This window comes from Crinia signifera, chromosome 1, assembly GCF_055691185.1.
Source record: "Crinia signifera chromosome 1, ASM5569118v1, whole genome shotgun sequence".
Taxonomy (NCBI): Eukaryota; Metazoa; Chordata; class Amphibia; order Anura; family Myobatrachidae; genus Crinia; species Crinia signifera.
Window position 1 is genome coordinate 73,022,437 of NC_139217.1, and position 20,992 is coordinate 73,043,428.

The 20,992-nt window shown below is 45.7% G+C and overlaps 1 protein-coding gene across 2 annotated transcripts in view; it reads right to left on the minus strand.

The window, feature by feature from the left end:
* Positions 1–20,992, minus strand: part of LOC146042532 (uncharacterized) — a 386,937-nt gene that overhangs the window by 24,480 nt on the left and 341,465 nt on the right. For both annotated transcript variants that reach the window (XM_083162688.1, XM_083162613.1), the window contains one exon: positions 9,364–9,488. In XM_083162688.1, the coding sequence (XP_083018814.1) occupies positions 9,364–9,488 (125 nt within the window). The remainder of the gene's footprint in view (positions 1–9,363; positions 9,489–20,992) is intronic.

The following is a 20,992-nucleotide window of genomic DNA, read 5'->3' on the forward strand; positions in this document are numbered from 1 at the left end:
ATATTATTTTCATTCTTTATTTTATTTAACTTTATTTTCACCATTATAATGTTTTTTATTTTATGGATACCCTTTCAATGCGCTATTATCGATACGTTTTGGCAGCAACTCAATTTATCCCCCCTGTTAGTGAGGGAAAGAGGAAGAAATGGAAAGAACGGAAAGAGAGTGCGCCACTAATATGAATCCACACCACCTCAATTGCTGTAGTAATTACAGAGTCATATTACAGTTTGGTCATTTTAATACAAAATCACATAAAAACAATGATAAAAGATTTTGTCTTGTACTTCATCGATTTCATATGACAGAAGTATCTTGTTTGATTCCAAAAAAGACAGAAAACACCCCTATATATGTATATAGGGTAGGTGTGTGGCGGCCCGGCACTCCCTTCAACGTTGCAGCCACCCCGGTACCCTCTGGATCAGTAGATGAAGTAGAAATTAAGCAGGCAGCGGCACTCGTAGGATTTTTCAAAACGTGTAATGAACACAACACCCAAAAGCCAACGTTTCGGGGCTGGCACGCCCCTTTGTCAAGGTGTGGGTGAGTAACAAGAACATAATAGCGTGCTTACCTTCAATAGGGGTGAGTATTATGCCTTCATTCAATCAGAATCCTGCTGCTCCTTCCTGCCGGTGCGTCTGCACTAATAAGTTGCAGTCACGTATTAATGTCATTAACCACAGTGCACTTGTCATTCATTCGCAGAATGCTGCTCCAACCCGTATGGAGGGATCGGCCAACCCATCACCCAATCACCATGCAGTCACCTAGGTGACTCTTGCGCTCCACACGCTAGGTGCCTGGAATGCATAACCCAAGAGATACATTGCGGCAGGTAATATAAGGCATTTCCAGCCAAAGACTTCCGGGCACGGACGCGCCGGAGGGAGGGAGCAGCAGGATTCTGATTGAATGAAGGCATAATACTCACCCCTATTTAAGGTAAGCACGCCATTATGTTCTTGTTACTCACCCACACCTTGACAAAGGGGCGTGCCAGCCCCGAAACATTGGCTTTTGGCTGTTGTGTTCATTACACGTTTTGAAAAATCCTACGAGTGCCGCTGCCTGCTTCATTTCTACATATATATATATATATATATATATATAAAATACACACACACACACACACACACACACACCTTTTCTTTTTTTTTTAAATATACATTTTATTAATAAGATGTCATGAAAACATGGGTGAAAGACATAATGAAGAACCTTCGCAGAGGTTCTTAAACATGTTAAAATATGCATAAACAACATAACACAGAGACATCTCTTTTACACACACCTTTTCTTATTTCACCATCGATATCTACAGCTACTCTCTACATTTTCCTCTTCTCTGTCAAAACTATTTGCTCTTACCGATATTTCAACCCCCACTACCCCTCCAACCAAAAATAGCGCTCATCCTTCCATAAATGTAACACAAGTGTCCCTGTCATGTTGCCCAAAACTACACACAAATACAAATAGTCAACATGTGTCAACTCTCATAGTTGGATGCAAACACAACCACTGTTGTGCTCACATTACACACATCTCCTCTTACAATGTTGGAATCCATTATTTCATGACCCCACAAAGCTCACACATTTTCTTAGTAGACACACATGGATGACATGGATTAACAAAACTGATGGGAATAAATAGGACATTACACACATTCTGAAAGGAAAATAATATTTTTTTTATTTTGGTATTTGTCTCCACACCATTGTATATACTTGCCTTCTCTTTATGTTGCTCCATTCAAGGTGCTGTGGGGACACCTTATTGATTTCCTCTGTGATGTTCCTCCAAAGCTTCTCCTTGGCTGCTGCACCCATATTCTTTGGTCCAAACTCAATCCTCTCCCGTGCTTTGGGTACCAAGATTTCCAGTTCCTCATCTTCAAATGCAAAAATCCTGGCTTTGGCATTTGACTTGATAAAAGGCTGATAAGTGCTCCTTAACTTATTTTTTTTTTTCATATCTCTTTTCAGCGCCTACTCCTGGCTACCATGATGAGTAGGCGCTGAACATCCAGTAGTGGCATGGCCTATCACTTCAGCAGCCAACTGTTGTGAGCCAGATGGTGCTGAGGTAGCAATATTTTGTGATGCCTGTGAGGTGGAGGCTAAGTCTTCCTCCCTCTGCCTGGTTGCGAACATTTGCAGTAATGGAGGCCAATTTTGCTGCAGTGAGGTCAGGGTCAGAAATTGCGTCTCCCTCTGAGACAGAGATGTTAGCAGCACATTCAGCGGCCACACGCAAAAAAATACGGAAAGCAGGTTGGCCTGCTACCATGCAGACTCTTGCCCGATGGCTGAGGTCTGCTATCAAGCAGGCTTACTTGGGCACCTCATTCTACGAGGTCTGTGGGTGCATATTGGGCTGTTAGGGGTGGTGTTAGGGGTGGTGCAACAGCAGAGCAACTTTGCAAGGCGGCAACTCGGTCATCCGCCAATACTTTCTTGCGCTTTTTTTGCGCTTTTATGTGTTTGACACGTTTGCCTCTCAGGACTCAGCATTTGGCCAGAGTATACTGGTTTTAGGACATCCTACTGTAAGCCCTTTGGCCTCTGACGTCTCCCGAAGAATAAAACAAGATTTATGTCTTACCTGTTAGATCTCTTTCTTTGAGGAAGTCAGGTAGCCTCCAAATTCTTTTACTGAAAGGACAAAATCCTAGAAAAACTGTAAATCCTGGGATTAAACCTATGAGAGCGACACCAGGAAATATAAGCTCGCCAGATGCTATGATAAGCATCAGCCGAAGAAGGTTGACGGGCCCTGAGCATAGTTGATATTACCCTTGAATTAAAGCCCTTGGCTCTTAACAAGATCTGGCCATAGAGGTAGACAGATCTGAGGGGCCATGGACAGGGCTTGCAGATTTGAGAACCAGATCCTCCTGGGCCAATGCGGGGGCCACCAGGATCAAAGTGTCCCCCTCCACCTTTAACTTGTGAAGAACTTTGAGGAGGAGCGAGATGGGGGGGCATACCTCAGAGCGCACGGCTACGGTGCTGACAGTGCGTTGACCCTGCAAGCCCCTGGGTCTCGAGATCTGCACCCGTACAGGGTGACCTGGAGACTGTGACGTGAGACCATCCAGAGTCTGATGGCTGAGAAAGTCCGCCTTCCAATTAAGGACCCCTGGAATAAAAATTGCAGATTAGGCCAGGATCTTCAATGCATACGGGGTTATACTCAGATAATAGGCACTCCTTTCATGTACATAAATTGGATATGAAAAATACTCTCCTTCCTTTAGTATGGATGCTCCTTATCCCGATTAGGTAGGCTCTTGTTGGATTCCCCAACAAGAGCCTACCTAATCGGGATAAGGAGCATCCATAGGAAGGAGAGTATTTTTATATCCTTCACAATTATTCTTTCATATTTAATATTTTTCATATCCAACTTATGTACATGAAAGGAGTGCCTATTATCTGAGTATAACCCCGTATGCATTGTAGATTTATTTAGAGGCCTGTAGGTTAGATCCTCGCATACTAAGACGGGCAAACCCCAAATCATACCAGCGCCACGTTATCTTTCAAAATCCACTTTTTTCTAGGCCAGGATCTTGCCCTCCACCCATCAAAAGATGTGGGAGGCCTCCGCCATAGCCACCCGACTCAGAGTGTCACCCTGATGGTTAATATAAGCCCCCGTTGTCTGACTGGACCTGCACAGGGTGACCTTGAAGCCAAGGCTCCGCCTGTCGGAGAGCCTGCAGGACTGCCCTCAGTTCAAGGACATTGAAAGACAGCAGGGATTCCTGTGAATTCCACAGCCCCTGAAAAGATTTCTGACACGTGACCGCTCCCCAATTGCGTAGACTGGCGTATGTGGCGAGGAGACTCCACTGGTGGATTCAAAATGGTCTCCCCTCCCTGAGGTTCTGATCAAGAAGCCACCAGGATATAGAGATCCATACTGCCGGTGACAAGACAATCTGGTGTGTTCGTAGATAGGAGTACGACCCTGACCACTTGTCGAGGGTCTCTTGTTGAAGAGGGCAAGAGTGGAATTGCTCATACTCTGCCATGTCGAATGCTGACCCCATGGAGCCCAGGACTCTCATGCAGGCCTCAAATGAGACCCACCTTCAGGAGAGGAGATGCTGAACACAGGACTGCAGAGCCCTGCAGCGTACCTCTGGCAAATAGATCCGCTGATGGATTGTGTCCAACAGGGCCCCAGATGAACCATGGTTTGGGCGGGAAGCTTGGAAGACTTGGGCCAATAGATGATTCAGCCGTGATGTTCCAGGATCTCCACCTCCTTAGTCAAGTGTGCCTGGAGAACCTCGGTGACTATGCCAGAATCCTCAGGTTATCCAGATACAGCAGTATCCGGATTCCCTGATTGTGAAGTGTGCTGCCCATTACCGTCTTGACCTTCGTCAACACCCTGGGTGCCAATGATAGGCCAAAATGCAGAGCTGAAACTGTAAATGACGATCCTGCAGTGCAAACCGCAGAAATCGTTGTGTTTGTTTGGGATATGCAGATACATATCCTGGATGTCCAGGGATGCCTTGTAGTCCCCTGGTTGTAGGGCCAGTACAATGTACCTCAAGGTTTCCATCCAGAACTTTGGTACCCTAACAAATATGTTGAGCTGCTTTAGATTTAGGATGGGATGGAAAGACCCATTGGGTTTCCGAACGAAGAAGAGGCTGGCACAAAAACCTGTGCCTCGCAGAGACATAGGGATGGGAGCTAAGTTCCCGGACGACAGTAGCTTCTGGATGGCCTGCTCCAGAGCTCTACATTTTTCCCAAATCCCTGAGAGAACTTGTGGAAAAGAACAAGCTTTGCTGACGACAGCGAAAGGGTTTGCAGTAGCCTTGGGAGACCACATCCCGAACCCTAAATATCAAAATAAAATGAAAGCAAATTATTACGCAATTTATCCATTACCTGACATGTAGATGTGTCCATATACCCTTATTTTTTTTAAGTCTAGTCATATGGCCAGGGTGGCATAGCCAGTACTTTGTGGGTCCCAAAACAAAATGTTGAATGGGCTTTAATGCTTCTAGAGACACATCTCTGCAACATTGTTAATTTTATGCCCAATAATAGTGCAACAGTTTATTTTATGAACGACTGCACTGCCCTAATTCACATTATATCATATTGAAGGTCTGCCTACACAATATGCATTTTAGTGTCCCCAATTCACATTTTGACATACAGTATCCCCAATCAATTTTATGCTACATTACAGAGTCCCCAGTTTATATTATGCTACACTACAGAGCCCAAAACTCATATAATGCAAAACTATAGTGGCACCTCTTCATATTGGGACAAATTAAAGTGCCCCAAGTCACATTACTTAAACAAAAATAATTATTTTGTTCATTTTATATCACATTGTGTAAGCGGGTACATAACTAGATATATTGTAGGCCCCAAGGCAAAAGTTTGGCAAAAGGGTTCCTATGTATACCTCGGGAAAATGTATCCTAAGGCCCCATACACCAGAACAAGATTGTACCCAAGCGTACAATCTCAAGGGGTTATAACATGGATTTTATGCAGATTGTGTGCATACAATCATGATTTTGCGTGGTCCCGCGGGTTGAATGGTTGGTCCTCTAATCAGATGTGCTGCATGTCTGATCAGTCAGCAGATTGCATGTGCTTTTAAGCACATGCAATCGGTTGTTTGATGGCTCCACCTCCTTCCCCCTGCTCTCCTCCACCCGCCACAGCCTTCCTCCATACTCCACCGCCCGCTGCCGCCTCAGAGGAGACATATGCTAGAGATCATATTTGACCTCTAGCGTCTGACAGGGAGCACAGCGCTATTCGCTCCCAGCACTTCCAGGTAATGTTGCAGCGCTGTGCTCCCTGTCAGACGCTAAAGGTCAAATATGACCTCTAGCATCTTTCTTCTCCAAGGCGGAGGGGTGCGAGGGAAGAAGACGGCGGCGGGCAAGTGGCAAGAAATGACTCCTTGGCAATGAGCATTGACCCCTTGGCAATGAGCATTAACCCCTGGCAATGAGCATTAACCCCTGGCAATGAGCATTAACCCTTGGCAATGAGCATTAACCCCTGGCAATGAGCATTAACCCATGGCAATGAGCAATAACCCCTGGCAATGAGCATTATCCCCTGGCAATGAGCATTAACCCCTGGCAACGAGCATTAACCCTTGGCAACAAGCATTAACCCTTGGCAACAAGCATTAACCCTTGGCAACAAGCATTAACCCTGGCAATGAGCATTAACCCCTGGCAATGAGCATTAACCCCTGGCAATGAGCATTAACCCCTGGAAACGAGCACTGACCCCTTGGTTGAATGCAGTAGCTGGATTGTAGGACATAGTGTGTCCAAAAACCACCAATTCTGCCGGAAGATGAAGGAAAATTTGAACACAATCATGACTGTGAGCAGGTGTTTCTAATGTATGGCTAGCTTTAAACACTCATCTTTGATAGGTAAGTTGGCACCTCTCAGCTCTATACCCCACAGCAGCTGCACTCCTTGCACCTTTAGTACTTATGTCCTTGCATATGGCTCGATTTGGCATGCCATGAACTCTGTGACTATGCCACGCCTTGTGATTTTTCGTAAAATTTCCTACCTAATCTGCTACCTTTTCCAAAATTTTCTGAGGAAAAATATTTTTATAGAACCAATACAATCACTACACATTAAGAAGCAGCTTAGCCGTGCTATGTATGTCGTGCCACATGTAGCAAAAAAGGAAAGTTGTAAGTGGACACATCTTTATTCTTATTATGTGTGAAGAATACCACTAAGAAGTATTTTGCACAGTACTTCATATGGAAATGATTTGCCAGACTAAAAGTACGTAAAGTGAAACACAACTTAAAATACAATTTTATTTTAATATATGGTGGTTGGATCGACACATATAAGGTCGATATATGCATTGGGTCGACCACTGAAGATCGACATGGCTTAGGTCGACACATAAAATATGTTGACGAGGCTAAGGTTTACATGGTTGGAAGGTTGACATAAGCATTAGGTCGACAATGGCTAGGTAGATAGTCGAAAGGACAACATGGGGTCTTTTTTCGAGTTGACATGTACTAACAGGTGGTATTTCATGCCCTACCATCCACTAGGGCAGGGGTGGCCAACCGGTCAGAAGTAAAGAGCCAAAAAATATCGGTAGTCAAGCTAAAGAGCCGACATCATGCACGCGCCAAAGGCGCATGCGCCAAAAAAAGGGGCGTAGTCTATTTTGACCCCTTGGGTGGGTGTGATACAAATATGCCTCCAATAGCGCAGTGCCATATATACCCCCCAATAGTGCCAGATACACATATGCACCCCACGGTGCCAGGTATGCCCCCACAGTGCCAAAAAGCTGGTATGCCCCCACAGTGCCACAAACTGCTATGCCCCCACAGTCCCACAAACTGCTATGCCCCCACAGTGCCACAAACTGCTATGCCCCCACAGTGCAAATTTCCCAGCAGCAGCACTCACCGTTGTTGCTGCTGCTGCCAGGCGGAGAGAGGACAGTCTGGTGTCCTCCTGCAGTCCTCCTGTCATGTCACCGATGGGAGGAGAGCACAGCACACCGCGCGTCTCCTTCCCCCTCACTTCCCTGTGACTAGGCCGCCCACCAATCAAAGCTCGCTGGCCGGCTGATTGGCTGCTGGCCCACGAGCTCTGATTGGCGGACGGCCCAGTCACAAGGATGCGTGCTCTCCTCCCCTCAGAAGGAGAAGGGATTCAGGGAACCGGCAGCAGGAAGGACTGGGACAGACAGTGGGCGGCCAGCAGCAGTGGGAGCAGGAGCCGCACTTTACAAGGGGGAGAGCCGCATGAGGCTCAAGAGCCACAGGTTGGCCACCACTGCACTAGGGCCTGGTGGGAGAATAAAAAATGTGAACGCAGTGAGCCATGCAAAGGCATACGGTGCTACGTTTCAGTGTCCATGTCGACTGTGTTGACATCCGGGTCAAAAAACAGTGAAAACCCCATGTTGACCTTTTGACTGTCGACCTTGCTCATGTTGACCGAATGCTTGCGTCGACCTACACCCATGTCAACCTTTTTGCATGTCCACCTAATGGTGTCGACCCAATGCATGCCGACCTAACTGCTGTAGACCTAATGATCCATAGCCATTTTTACAAGCATGTCATTTTTACACAGCACCTAGGCCTGGTCACATTAGAAGATATGTCGTCTGAATGTGTATGGACAATAGGGTGCTCCCCTAGGTCATCCCATCGAGTGTATTACAGTACTCTGTCTTGTTTTAATATGTGTCCTATGTACGACGCTGCAAACCACTTGTGGCGCCTTATAATATTTGTAACAGAAATGTATTTGCATTTGTATTATCATGTAGGATTGTGCATATATGTGCACAGACACATAGGGGGAAATTTACTAAGATGTGTATTCTACTTCACATGTGATGTTGGTATGGGCAACCAATAAGATCCTATCTACTATCTTCTATCTAAATAAATAAGAAATAGATTATTAGAAATAGAAATAGATTACTTCACATGTGAAGTAGAACACACATTTTAGTAATTTCCCCCCATAAGGTCACAGAAAATAATGCAATGGTATCTGGCCATGCTGCCATATTTTTCCACTTTTGCAAACTAACCTTCCCAGCACTCTTTCAGAAATATAAATTGGTACTTGTGTAGTTTCACAGCGCCACCGTCCACAGTCTGTTGGAAACTTGGCAGCTTGCCAGACTCTGTGCGCGTGCCGCTCTAGCTGTTCTCTGCGCAGCGCTACGTTATCAGCGTCTAAATCCGTCTAAATCCAGACTCCCTGTGACACCCCGGCACACCGCTATCAAAGGGGGTGTCCTAAATGTAGACCCAACTAAATTCAGACGCTTTAGCGTCTAAATTTAGATGCCCCCTTCTTAGCGGCTTGCAGGGAGTCTGGATTCAGACGCTTTAGCGTCTAAATTGTAGCGTCTACATGTGGGACACCCCCTTTGATAGCGGTGTGCTGGGGTGTCTAGTTTAGAAGCCCCATAACGTTAGCGGTGTGCCGGGGTGTCCACTTTACATGCCCCCGTTGTCAGCGGTGTGCATGACTGTCTATTTCACTGTGGAACTACAAGTACCACAGTGACCTGTCAGCGCTGGGCAGTGCGCGCTGCTGCTGCCCGGCGCTATGCTGATAATGTAGCTTACATATGGAAAGCAGCCACGCGCTGCGAACAGCTAGAGCGGCACGCGCACAGTTAAACAGAGCGTCTGGCAGGCTGCTAAGTTTCTGAGACAGACTGTGTGCACGGCGGCGCCATGAAACTACACAAGTACCTATAAATTTTATCAATTAAGTTATTAAAGATTTCTACAGTTAGTACTCAGACTCACCAATTCAGTGCATCGGAGAGGGCATCCTCAATGACGCTTTCCACAAATTCTGATGAGACAGTTTTAATGCCCAGATTTTTAAGCAAGGTATTCAACTCATCATGAAAATATTTTATTGCTTTGTTCTGTTAAAAAATAAAATAAAAATTACTATAAATTTACATATATAACAGATATAGGGGGTGGATAGAATCTGTGCTGATATTTCCCACAGAGATAAATATTGGCACTCCCCTATTCAATGCTGCTGTTTCCGACAGCATTTAAGTCTGTATTTAACCCTAGAACACATACAGGGGTAATAAAATACCCCAAACACATTGTATGTGTTTATGGCTGCAAAAATGATGCATGTGTTCTAGGGTTAAAGACTAATCTGTTTTGTCAGAAACGGATATCGATTGTCCAATCCGCACCTGCTTTCCAATAATCTGAAGCTGTTTTCGCCAATCCACAGACTTTCCGAGAGTCAGAACATTGAATACCGACTGTCGAGTTGACATCAGAAGTGGGCCACAATGGCTGTGATTTCGGCTGTCGGGAACATCCCAGCAGTCGGAATCCAGACTGAATACCCCTCATATTGGTTGTGTTCTGTACAACAGCACTCATAGCAGCTGTCCCCATATTTTCTTAGAGGGCCTGAGCTATTTAATTAGTACCAAAGCTTTTTCAGAGCTTGTCTCGATTACCTGACACCATTTATAGATGCTGTCATCTTGAGTTTACCTATGGAGAAATGCTAGCCAGAGAAGGATTCTCTGGGATGGAGCTCATCTCCTCCACCTTTTCCATGTTTTTGCTATTCACATACATGCAGGGGGATACGGTCATTTAGCAGACCACACTTAGGTCAACAGTCATTAGGTCGACCACGTTGGGTCGACAGGGGGGAATGTCGACAGGGGTATAGGTCAACATTGGTCAAGGTCAACAGGTGTTTAGGTCGACATGGGGCAAGGTCGACATGGGTTAGGTCAACAGGTCGCTTGGTCGACATGGGTTTTTCACTGTTTTTTATATGCCGACAGGCGGTATTTCATGCCCTACCATCCACTAGGGCGTGGTGGGAGAATAAAATAGTGTGCCCGAAGTATTGCGAGCGAATCGAGCGATGCGAGGGGCTGCGGTCCACCTCCAACTGTGTCCATGTCGACATTTGGGTAAAAAAACAGTGAAAAACCCATGTCGACCTAACCCATGTCGACCTAAACACCTGTCGACCTTGACCCATGTCGACCTATACCCCTGTCGACCTTCCCCCCTGTCGACCCAACGTGGTCGACCTAATGACTGTCGACCTAATTGTGGTCTGTTAGATGATCTACACCCCATGCAGGCAGGGGCGGATCCAGAAAAAAATGACAGGGGTGGAAGCGGGGTTATCTTGTGCAAGCCATATGGTCCTGAGCTAGAATATCATTAAATGGCAAGATGTGCCCCCACAAAGTTAATACACAAGGGACAATACGCACAGGCGTTAACTCCTCTGTGTATACCTCAGATAGCGCCACACAATTGGAGAATATCGTAATAAAATTAGTTTAATAATAAATTCATGTGAACAATATAAATTTATACCCAAAAAAATACATATCTCTTAAATATTTAGCCAGATCTGTCACTCATCCCCCTTGTAGCTAACGCTCTGCCCAGCTGGATACACACAACCGCCCCCCCTAGGGAAAAGACCAGTGTTTTATGTGTATAACGTTTTCATGTGTATGACGTTCCACCCCCTTGACATCACCTCCCCCCGGCCAGCCAGGGCTACAGTACACGGCCACCATCCACCATTACTCCACAGCCACCATCCACCATTACTCCGCACCCCCCCCTCTGCCAGCAACCCCCCCGACACCCACGACCCCCCTCCCGTTATTCGTGGCACCCCCCGCGACCCCCCCTCCCCCCATTCGTAGGACCCCCGCGACACCCCCCTCCCGTGATTCGAAGGACCCCCGCGACACCTCCCCTCCCGCGATTCACAGGCCCCCCCGCGACCCCCCTTCCTGGGATTTGCAAACCCCCGCGACCCCCCCCCCTCCAGCGAATCACGCCGACCCCCCCTCACGTGATTTGCGGACCCAAGCCCCCTCCAGCGATTCGCGTACCCTCCCTCCCGATATTCACGGCACCCCCCGCGGACCCCCTCCTGCGATTTGCGGCCCCACGCGACCCCACCTCCCACAATTCACGGCACCACCGCGCCCCCTCCCATGCTTCGCCCCCTGCCACGATTCACGGCACCCCTCCTTCTGTGATTTGCCCCTCCCCCGCGCCCCACCCACCCGTGATTCGCCCCCCCCCCCGGTATTTGCGGACCCCCCTCCCGCGATTCACGGCACCCCTCGCAACCCCTCCTCCGATTTGCAGACCCCCTCCCGCGATTCACGGAACCCCACAGCATCTGCGGGGGCCCCCTCCCGCGATTCGCGACCCCCCGTGACACCCCCCGCAATTCACACACATCTCCCACGATTCACGGCACCCCCCGGACCCGCTCGCCAAGGATTTGCGGACCCCGGCACCCCGCCTCCCTTCATTCACGGCACCCCGCGCGCCCCTCCCGCGATTCACGGACCCCCACAACCCCCCCTCCCGCAATTCACTGACCCCCACAACCCCCCTCCCGCAATTTGCGGCCCCCCTTCCAGCAATTCAAGGCCCCCCACTGCAAGAAATGTCCCCACGGTCCTCTGCACCAGCGCCACCACCCCCTCTCTGCCAGCAACCCCCCCCGCAATTCGCGGCACGCACCCGCGACCCCCCTCCCCCCATTCACGGGACCCCCGTGACACCCCCCTCCCGCGATTCATGGCACCCCCGTGACCCCTCCCTCCCGCAATTCACGGCACCCCGCGACCCCCCCTCCCCCCATTTGTGGGACCCCCATGCCCCCTCCCCCCATTCGCGGGACCCCCACGTCCCCCCTCCCCCCATTCGCGGGGCCCCCCGCGACTCCCCTCCCCCATTCGCGGGCCCCCCACGACCCCCCCTCCCGCGATTCGCTGGACCCCCGTGACCCCCCCTCCCACGATTCGCGGCACCCCGCGACCCCCCCTCCCCCATTCGCGGCATAGCTCCGCCCCCCCACACCCGGAAGTCCCGCTACCGAATTCTGATTGACCCACGGCATATTCAGTCAGATATATTGGATGACCATCGATAGCTACAACAATCTATGGTTATCCAAGTAATATGTTACTACTATCGATGGCATGGTGCAAAATCACCATCAATGCCAACCATAGATGGAGTCTGCACCAATGCCCATCCCTACTCTGCAACAGCCAAAAACCTTTACTACCCCTCATGCCCACACACCTCTATCACTGCCCTGCCTCCTGTTCTCCTGCCCCGTAACTTCCGCCAGTGGGAAGCCGCTCACCCTGTGTTGCCCACATTCCCCTATCATGCTTTACCACCCAGCCTCCTGCTCTCATTCACCCTAACTCCCACCCAGTAGGAGGAGAAACTGACTCAGGGCCACCGTCCTGTACTCCTGTGCTGCCACACTGGACCCTCACCCACTGGCAGAAGCTGCACAGTGTCCCCCACCCTCCTCTTTAGTCCCCCTTATGCCCACACACCCCTATCACTACCCAGCCTCCTGTTTTCCTGTGTCGTGACCTCCGCCAGTGGGGAGCCGCTGACTCAAAAACACCCTACTATACTATTGCACACACACACACCTAAACAACACACACACACACACCCACACCCACAAATGTCACTGTACCCTCCACACTATCAATGTACATCTTACTCTGTAACCACTTTTTAATTAAACAAAACAATACACACCCCCTTCCAAATCATATGCTCTCTATTTAACACATTTCACCTATAACTCAAGTTGCAATACAGGGCATCTTTCATACAATTCTAACCATATTTCTCACAATACAAACATTCACAAATTAAGGGGGCGCAGCCCCTTATGACGGGGTGTGATGAATCACCTAGTTGGGTATAACCAAGAGATTGCAAGAGATTGATCCTCCTGCACATAGGATAAATCCTGAGTCAATCAGGTCCAACTTGTTGAACAATAACACCAAAAAATGTTTGCTCATAGTGGTCATCGCAGTATACATGCGAAGGAAACTTTCCAGAGGGAAAGTAAGGATGAAATAGTATGTACTACTGATGAGGATTTGGAAACGGCTATGCTCAAATTAGAGAAAGCGTTAATACATGAGGGAAAAGTATGGTGGGAACTCACTATGTTGGAAACCTACTGTGCAGAAAAGATTGTCCCTCGTGGTTTAAGGCTTGAGAAAATTCCATCGTTTGGGAATGAGTCTAAAGAGTTTATGGATTCCTGGTTCAAAATTCTTGATGACTGCTCAATAAAATGAATGCAACTAATAGTAGACCAAAAAAAGGAGGAACTACATAAATTAGAGGGAGAAATAGCCATATATAAATCATTGGTAGAACCCTATTCGAAATCTAAAGAGTATAATGATCTAGAAGAAGCAGTAACAATGAAAGTATAAAGAAATGAGAGGGATTTAATGGCCAAAAAAAATAAAAAAATTTTGGAGGGATAAGGACGATTATAAAAAGGGGAATCAACATTGCAGAACTAATAAAGAAAAACGTTTACCCAAAAATGATATAGCGAAAGGTGAGGAGGAGAATAAATCACCCCCAAAAAATATCCCGAAAAATACAGATAATTATAGGTTAAAGAAAAAACCTCTGAATGATTATGGTAACACCCCCAGACCCAGCCAGGCTGAGTATTTGCCCCCCCAGAGGTAGGGATGGGGGAAACCAGGATAGATGGGAGGAAAATAGGTGGGAAAGGCCCAAAGAGAAGCGATGGAGGAGGAACAACTATAGACAAAATAACAACTGGAGGGAAAATAAACCATCTTGGGAAACCACCAATCGGTTTGATGAAGTTAGAGACAATGATCATTTATTAGACCAGAGACCCACAACCCCCAGATACAGACAGGTATTTGTAAAATACGCAGAAAGAGGGGAAAAAGAGGAAAGGGATCCAATAGGACAAAACCAAAAAGGAAAAGTCCAAGGGAGACCAATATAGAGGGGGAACGTGATAATGGGGGTAATAATATCATTTCAACGGAGGATCATAAAACAAAAATGGTCACTCTTAGTAGTTATCAGCTAACACAAGATGAGAGTTCCCTGTTAGAAAAGGGTTTAAAGTTTGCCCCGTTGAATAAAATCGACAAATTTGAGGTATATGTCGACCTCCAAAAATTTGTGAGAAAATTATCCCTTAAACGCTTCTTTGATGAAAAGAAGCAAGTAGGAGAATCTGAAGGCATGACTAGAAAATCCCACAGAAACAGTGTCCATCTTTAGGAAAAAGTCAACGTTTTATCCTGCCCATAAAAAGGGACATTTGGTGGATACATTTGAAAAATTGGTTAGAGATGACCTTGACAAAATGCAGATCAAACCCGCTAAGAGCCTGAATTTAACCAAAGGGGAAAGGAATGCAATTAAGACCCTAAAAGATAATGACAATATAATAGTGAAGTCGGCAGATAAAGGGGGCAGTATTGTCATCTTAAATACAGAAGACTATAACAAGGAAATATATAGGCAGCTGCTTGATAACAAAACTTACAAAAAGCTAGGCACACGCCAGGGCTGTCCTCTCTCCCCGTTACTTTTCGCCCTAGCACTGGAACCCTTAGCCGTAAAGCTGAGAGCCACCCCTTCGGTCTCGGGGATTAAAATAAGAGACAAAGAGGTCAAGCTGAGTATGTTTGCGGATGACATGCTCCTCTTCCTGTCAAACCCCCCCGAATCAGTCCCAGAGGCCATGACACTCATAGATCATTTTGGATCTTTTTCGGGGTTCAGGGTTAACTATGAAAAATCTCGTATCCTTCCCCTGGCCCTCATCATACTCTGACTCTTTCCCTACGCTACGACAATTCGCTATCTGTACCTCACCAATGAAATACCTGGGCATTATGATTCCCTTACACCTTGACTCACTATACAACGTTAATTTTAAGCCTGTAATACAGACCATCTCGAAATTATTGGAAAGATGGCAGACTCTCCCTCTGTCCCTGTATGGACGTGTCACTGTGATAAAAAGTGTGATTTTTCCTAAACTATCCTACCTCCTACAAATGCTACCCCTAGCTCTCACTAAATTGGATCTCTCCCGCTATAACTCAATGGTCACCAAATTTATTTGGTCAGAAAAAAAACCAAGAATGCCCCTGGCCAGACTTTTTCTCCCCAAGGTAGAGGGAGGCTTTAGCTTACCCCAAGCCCAAAACTTCTCACAAGCTGCCCTTTTCCGATATGCTACAGATTGGCTCCTAAACAGATCTCTATACACTAACGAAAGCCTAGAACGCGCCTTTTTCCATCCATATGCCCCGGCGGCCTTACTTCATACCCCACGCAATAAACTTCCCAAGGAAATGAGGGATAATCTCCTCTTCAGGGAAACCTATAAAATGTGGATTAATATCCACAAACGTTTCACTAGGAATCCAACTAATACTCCCCATGCTACCTTCTGGGGCAACCCGACTTTTAGCCCGGGACTGGATAACCCCCTGTTTTTGGAGTGGCGTCAGAAGGGCATCTCAGCTATCTGCAATGTCTTTGATCCAGGAGGAACGATTCTTTCTTTCACGGATCTTGCGGATAAATTCCAACTACCTCGGTCCCAATTCTTCATGTACCTACAAGCACGTCACTATGCTCAATCTTTACCTCCTCCTTTTGCCTCCACAATCACCTCAGACCCTATCCTAACATTGCTAGCCCCACATAATATTCTGCGATATAGGATTAGAAACCTATACCAGTCCTTGATAATGCTCCCAAGAGAAAAACTCCTTCAAGCATTGGACTCCAAATGGCAAATTGATATCCCTTCCCTCCCTCCGACCCAATCATTGCTAAAGAAACTACCTACTACTCTCAAGCATCTACAATCTGCTTCCCTTCAGGAGACCCACCAAAAATTCCTCAATAGAGCCTATATATCACAGCAACAGAGGAGCCACTTTGTTCCTGGAGATCTAGGCCTGTGCCCAAAATGCAAAATAACCGGCGCCACTTTTTTCCATAATTTTTGGGAATGTGGTAAGATCAGGACTTTTTGGAGGAAGGTGCTGGGTTTCCTGAATGCCTTATTTTCCTTGCAGCTCACATACGATCCCCTCCCCATACTTTTCCTCAACTTCAAGAATTGGAACCTTGGACCCCATAAAAAAAAGCTACTCTCACTCCTCACCTTGATATTGGTCCAGGCTAAAAAATTAATTTTGACCCATTGGATCCATAAGTCGACTCCGTCACTCATGGAGTTGAAAAACTCACTTCTTAAAATACTGTTTTATGAATGACAGGCATCACTCTGTGATATAGAAAAGGGTGTAATACGCTTCTATGTTAAGTGGGACTTCTACATTCAGTCACTTGATCCCACACTACAGGCATCCATTCAAAAAATCTTCGAAAACACCAATTGGTTTATGCTACGCCAGATAAAGTAGAATTAATATATTACTGAAGGTATCTCCCAGTGAGTGCTGTATTGTCCCCCTGTCTGTCATCTACCCCCCCCCCTCCCACCTTCCCCCTTTTTTCCTTTTGATGCTATTCTTTCATTTTTACTTTCCAAATTTGTTTATTATTGGTTTTACTATATCGCTACAGTGGGAGTCAGAAAATGACAGACTCTGCTGTGACCTAAGATCTTGAAGTGGGCTATTATACCAGACTTAGATATAATTCTCACTACGCATTCTTCCCCCTTTACTCCATCTGTAATCGGCCCGGATACCTCACAACTGGTGGGAACAGCATACCCCTGAGTCCCCTTTTTACTCAGGACCAGTGGGCTCAGGTCAAGAGAAACTGTCTCTGACGAATATTATTTCATTTTTACCACCTTCTCTGATGGCATTGATTAGTAGCTATACTCAAATCCTATGTTGATATATACCTGTGATGTGTCAAACTGCGAAATGTATGATGGTCCAGATTAGGATTATGTTTAATAACTACAATTGACTCCTCTCTGTGCGATAATGTACTCTTTATTTGTTATGTCTGTTACATTATTGAAAAATGTTCAAATAAAATGTCTTTAAAAAAAAAAAAAAAACTTACAAAAAGCTAAGAGGTAATCCAACGGGGGCAATTAGTAAAAAATTGGAAGTTTTTCTGAATTTGTATGCATTAAAAGGCGTACTTGAGGAGAAAATTAAGGAATACATCATTATTGAAACACCATCTATACCTGTAGTATACACCCTGCCGAAAATACATAAAAGTATGGTAGACCCCCCCCGGACGTCCGATTGTAGCAGGTACAAATTCAGTGCTCTCTAACTTGTCACATTACTTGGACACGCTGCTGCAACCATTGGTCCAAAAAAAGCATCCTATCTTAAAGATACCCCGGCAACCTTGGATGTTTTAAATAGTGTACAGTGGGAAACAGGATACACCTTGGTGACGTCGGATGTGACCTCACTGTACACTATAATCGACCATGCAGTGGGACTAAGAGCTGTCGAATATTTTTTAAACAAAGAGGGTACCCCAGTGGATGAAAGAAATTTCATATTGGAGGGCATAGCACTAATTCTGAACAATAACTATTTTTGGTTTAATGGGGATTTTTATTTACAGTTAAAAGGTACCGCGATGGGCACCAGGCTGGCACCGAGCTACGCCAATTTATTTATGGCGAAGTGGGAGGAGGAGAGCATTTTTAACAACTTGCAGCTCGGTGCTAGCCTAGTGTCCTGGAAGCGATACATTGATGATATTTTGTTTATTTGGAATGGTGATGATGTTTCTTTAAGCAATTTTTGTGACAAACTTAATCGTAATGATATTAACATAAAATTGACCTTTGATTAAAAAGTCATACAAATGTTAATTTCCTGGATCTCTGTATTTATGTGGAGGGTGGCAAGGTTAAGACCCGAAATTATGAAAAAAACACAGATTGTAACTCATTCATTAATTACAACAGCAACCATCATATAAATTGGTTGCGTAGTATACCTAATGGGCAGTTCCAAAGGATAGGTAGGAACTGCACAGAACTGGAAATATATGAAGTTCATGCAGAAAAAATGGAGAAGCAATTTAAGAGTAAAGGATATCAGGAAAGAGTCATCACAAGGGCCAGAGAAAAAGGCAGAGAATCGGTGCAGAGAGTGGTGAGGGAGACACCAGTGGCCCCCCAACTTGAGAAAAATAATAAACATAGAGGGGTGAACTTCATCACCCAATACATCAGTCAATCAAAACAGATTGAGAAAATCATCAGGAAACATTGGGGCATTTTAAAAAGTGACCCCATTTTAAAACAGTTTATTGATGAGAATCCCCATTTCATCTACAGAAAGGCCAATAATTTGAAAAATCTTATTGTAACTAGTGCCATCAATACACCGTCCCCCCCAAACCCGATAAAATCAAAGGGTTTTCATCTGTGTGGCACCTGTTCAATGTGCAGAGTGTGCAAAAGTGATAGCAGGGTGATAAATCAGTACAAATCGGTACAAACAAATGAATGGTATGCATCAATGATTTTATTACCTGCAATACTAAATTCTGCATATATATGATTGAGTGCACATGCCATAAGCAGTATATTGGGAAGACCACGAGAATGCTTAAGACCCGCATGGCAGAGCATGTAAGAAATATTAAAAAAGGCACAGAGACTCCATGCATTTTAAAAACACACACAACAGTGATACCAAACACCTATTGTCATTTTGTGGTATAAATGTTATAAAAGAGAACTGGAGGGTAAATGACAGGGAGAAACGATTGGCCTGCACTGAAATGAAAAAAATCTATTCACACAAAACAATAGAGCCTGATGGACTCAATGTAGCATTTGAAGTGAAGTGTTTTTTGTGATATCACTTATACTAATATGTTTCTTATATGTTGTTTGTCTGGATACATTATTGGAGCAATTTACGATTGTGGCTACAATAGACTGATAACATCAATCCCTATGAAAATGTAACATCTAAAATGGCGGCCGGAATACAATACGATGAATGAGGGAGTCATCTGCGCGTCATACAGAGGAAGCTCATAGAGGAAGCTGTTTGTCTGCACACCGGAAGAAGGATGTATACGTTTGTGCTCCGTTCAGTCACCGGAAGTCACGCGACGCACCGGCAGCAACCTTCACAGGAGTGTGGAGGAAGAAATAGAAAAACATGGACTTAACCTACATCTATGGTTATGTTTTGAATATATGTGTGCCTATTGTTTATGGATGATGCATTATGTAAATAGGAGTATAGCTAGGAATATATCCTGTATTAGTTAGGTATTTAGGTGGGTCATATAGGATGCAGTGATTTCCTGCTCCGGCCCAGGTTTTATTGTTGAATGTTTTAGAGTAATCAAGGGGACAGGTATAAAAACCACCCCAGACCATGGACCCCTCACACCTTGAAAAAGGGCCGAAGCTTGAGCCCGAAACGCGTTGGTGAGGAGAAGGGGACACACTTGATGGTGGGACCAATTGCTATATACCATCTATCAACTTCATCTCAACCTGTTCCAGATGCAGGGAGAGAGTGAATTTTGGTCTCACACTATATGAGTGTGATTTTGATTTTAACACATTTTTATCATCTGTTTTATTTGTATACCATATGGAATAATTTTTTTACGGAGTATACGGGTTGTGGAGAATATCCTTATCTGGAGAAAGACCAAAGAAACCGCTCTGTGCATATAGGGCCTCATGTAGAGGTGAGTGTCTGTCCATCAGGCGTTTTGATGTGTTATTGGTGACTGGATCCAAAGTGTCGAGGGATATATTTGATTTAAAGATACCTTTATATGCAAATAGGGCCTCTTTATCAGGTCAGTAACATCTATATTGGGCTTACGAAAAAAAACGTGAGGTCAAAGGAGGATTGGAAGGGAGACTGTCCTTGGAACCACATAAAGATACCTTTATGTGCATATAGGGACCCTACGGAGGTCAGTAGGAGGCCCAATCCTGTCCAAATAGCATTAAAGACATCAGTCAACCTGAAAATCTTCTAGCAAGTTTCATCTACTATAACTTTAAGGGACAGCGCTGAAGTGTATTTTTATTTTTTGGTGTTGTACTTTGTTGGTGGGAGTGTAGTGACCCACAGAATTTACACGCAGCAGCAGTCCCGGGCGCAACCATCCATCTGTCGAACCTATTTATTTTGCGTATTGTTGAACAATAAGTTGGACAAGTGTAAGGGAGCCTTTACTCTCCCTCTTTTTCCATGAAATCCTCTCACCCCCCCCCCCCTCCCACCACTGTGGAGTGTGCAGGAGACACACTGGTATTTCCGTTCAAAAGCAGCAGCCACTATATCTCCCTCTGACCCTGCAGCTGTGGCTTCAGAGGAGAAAGCAGGATGAACACAGCCCCAGCCCAGCATCACCCAGGCAGCACCTTCTTGTGCCAATGGAAAGATAGAACTTAGCACATGTAAGCAAGCTTTTTGTTTCCATATACATTACCTACCTCTCAGCAGAGACTTTCTAGCAATATAGCACATCCCATTATTTCATATAAGCTACTTGGCCAGCATAGCAGCCAGCAATCTTCTCCATTGGAATAGTC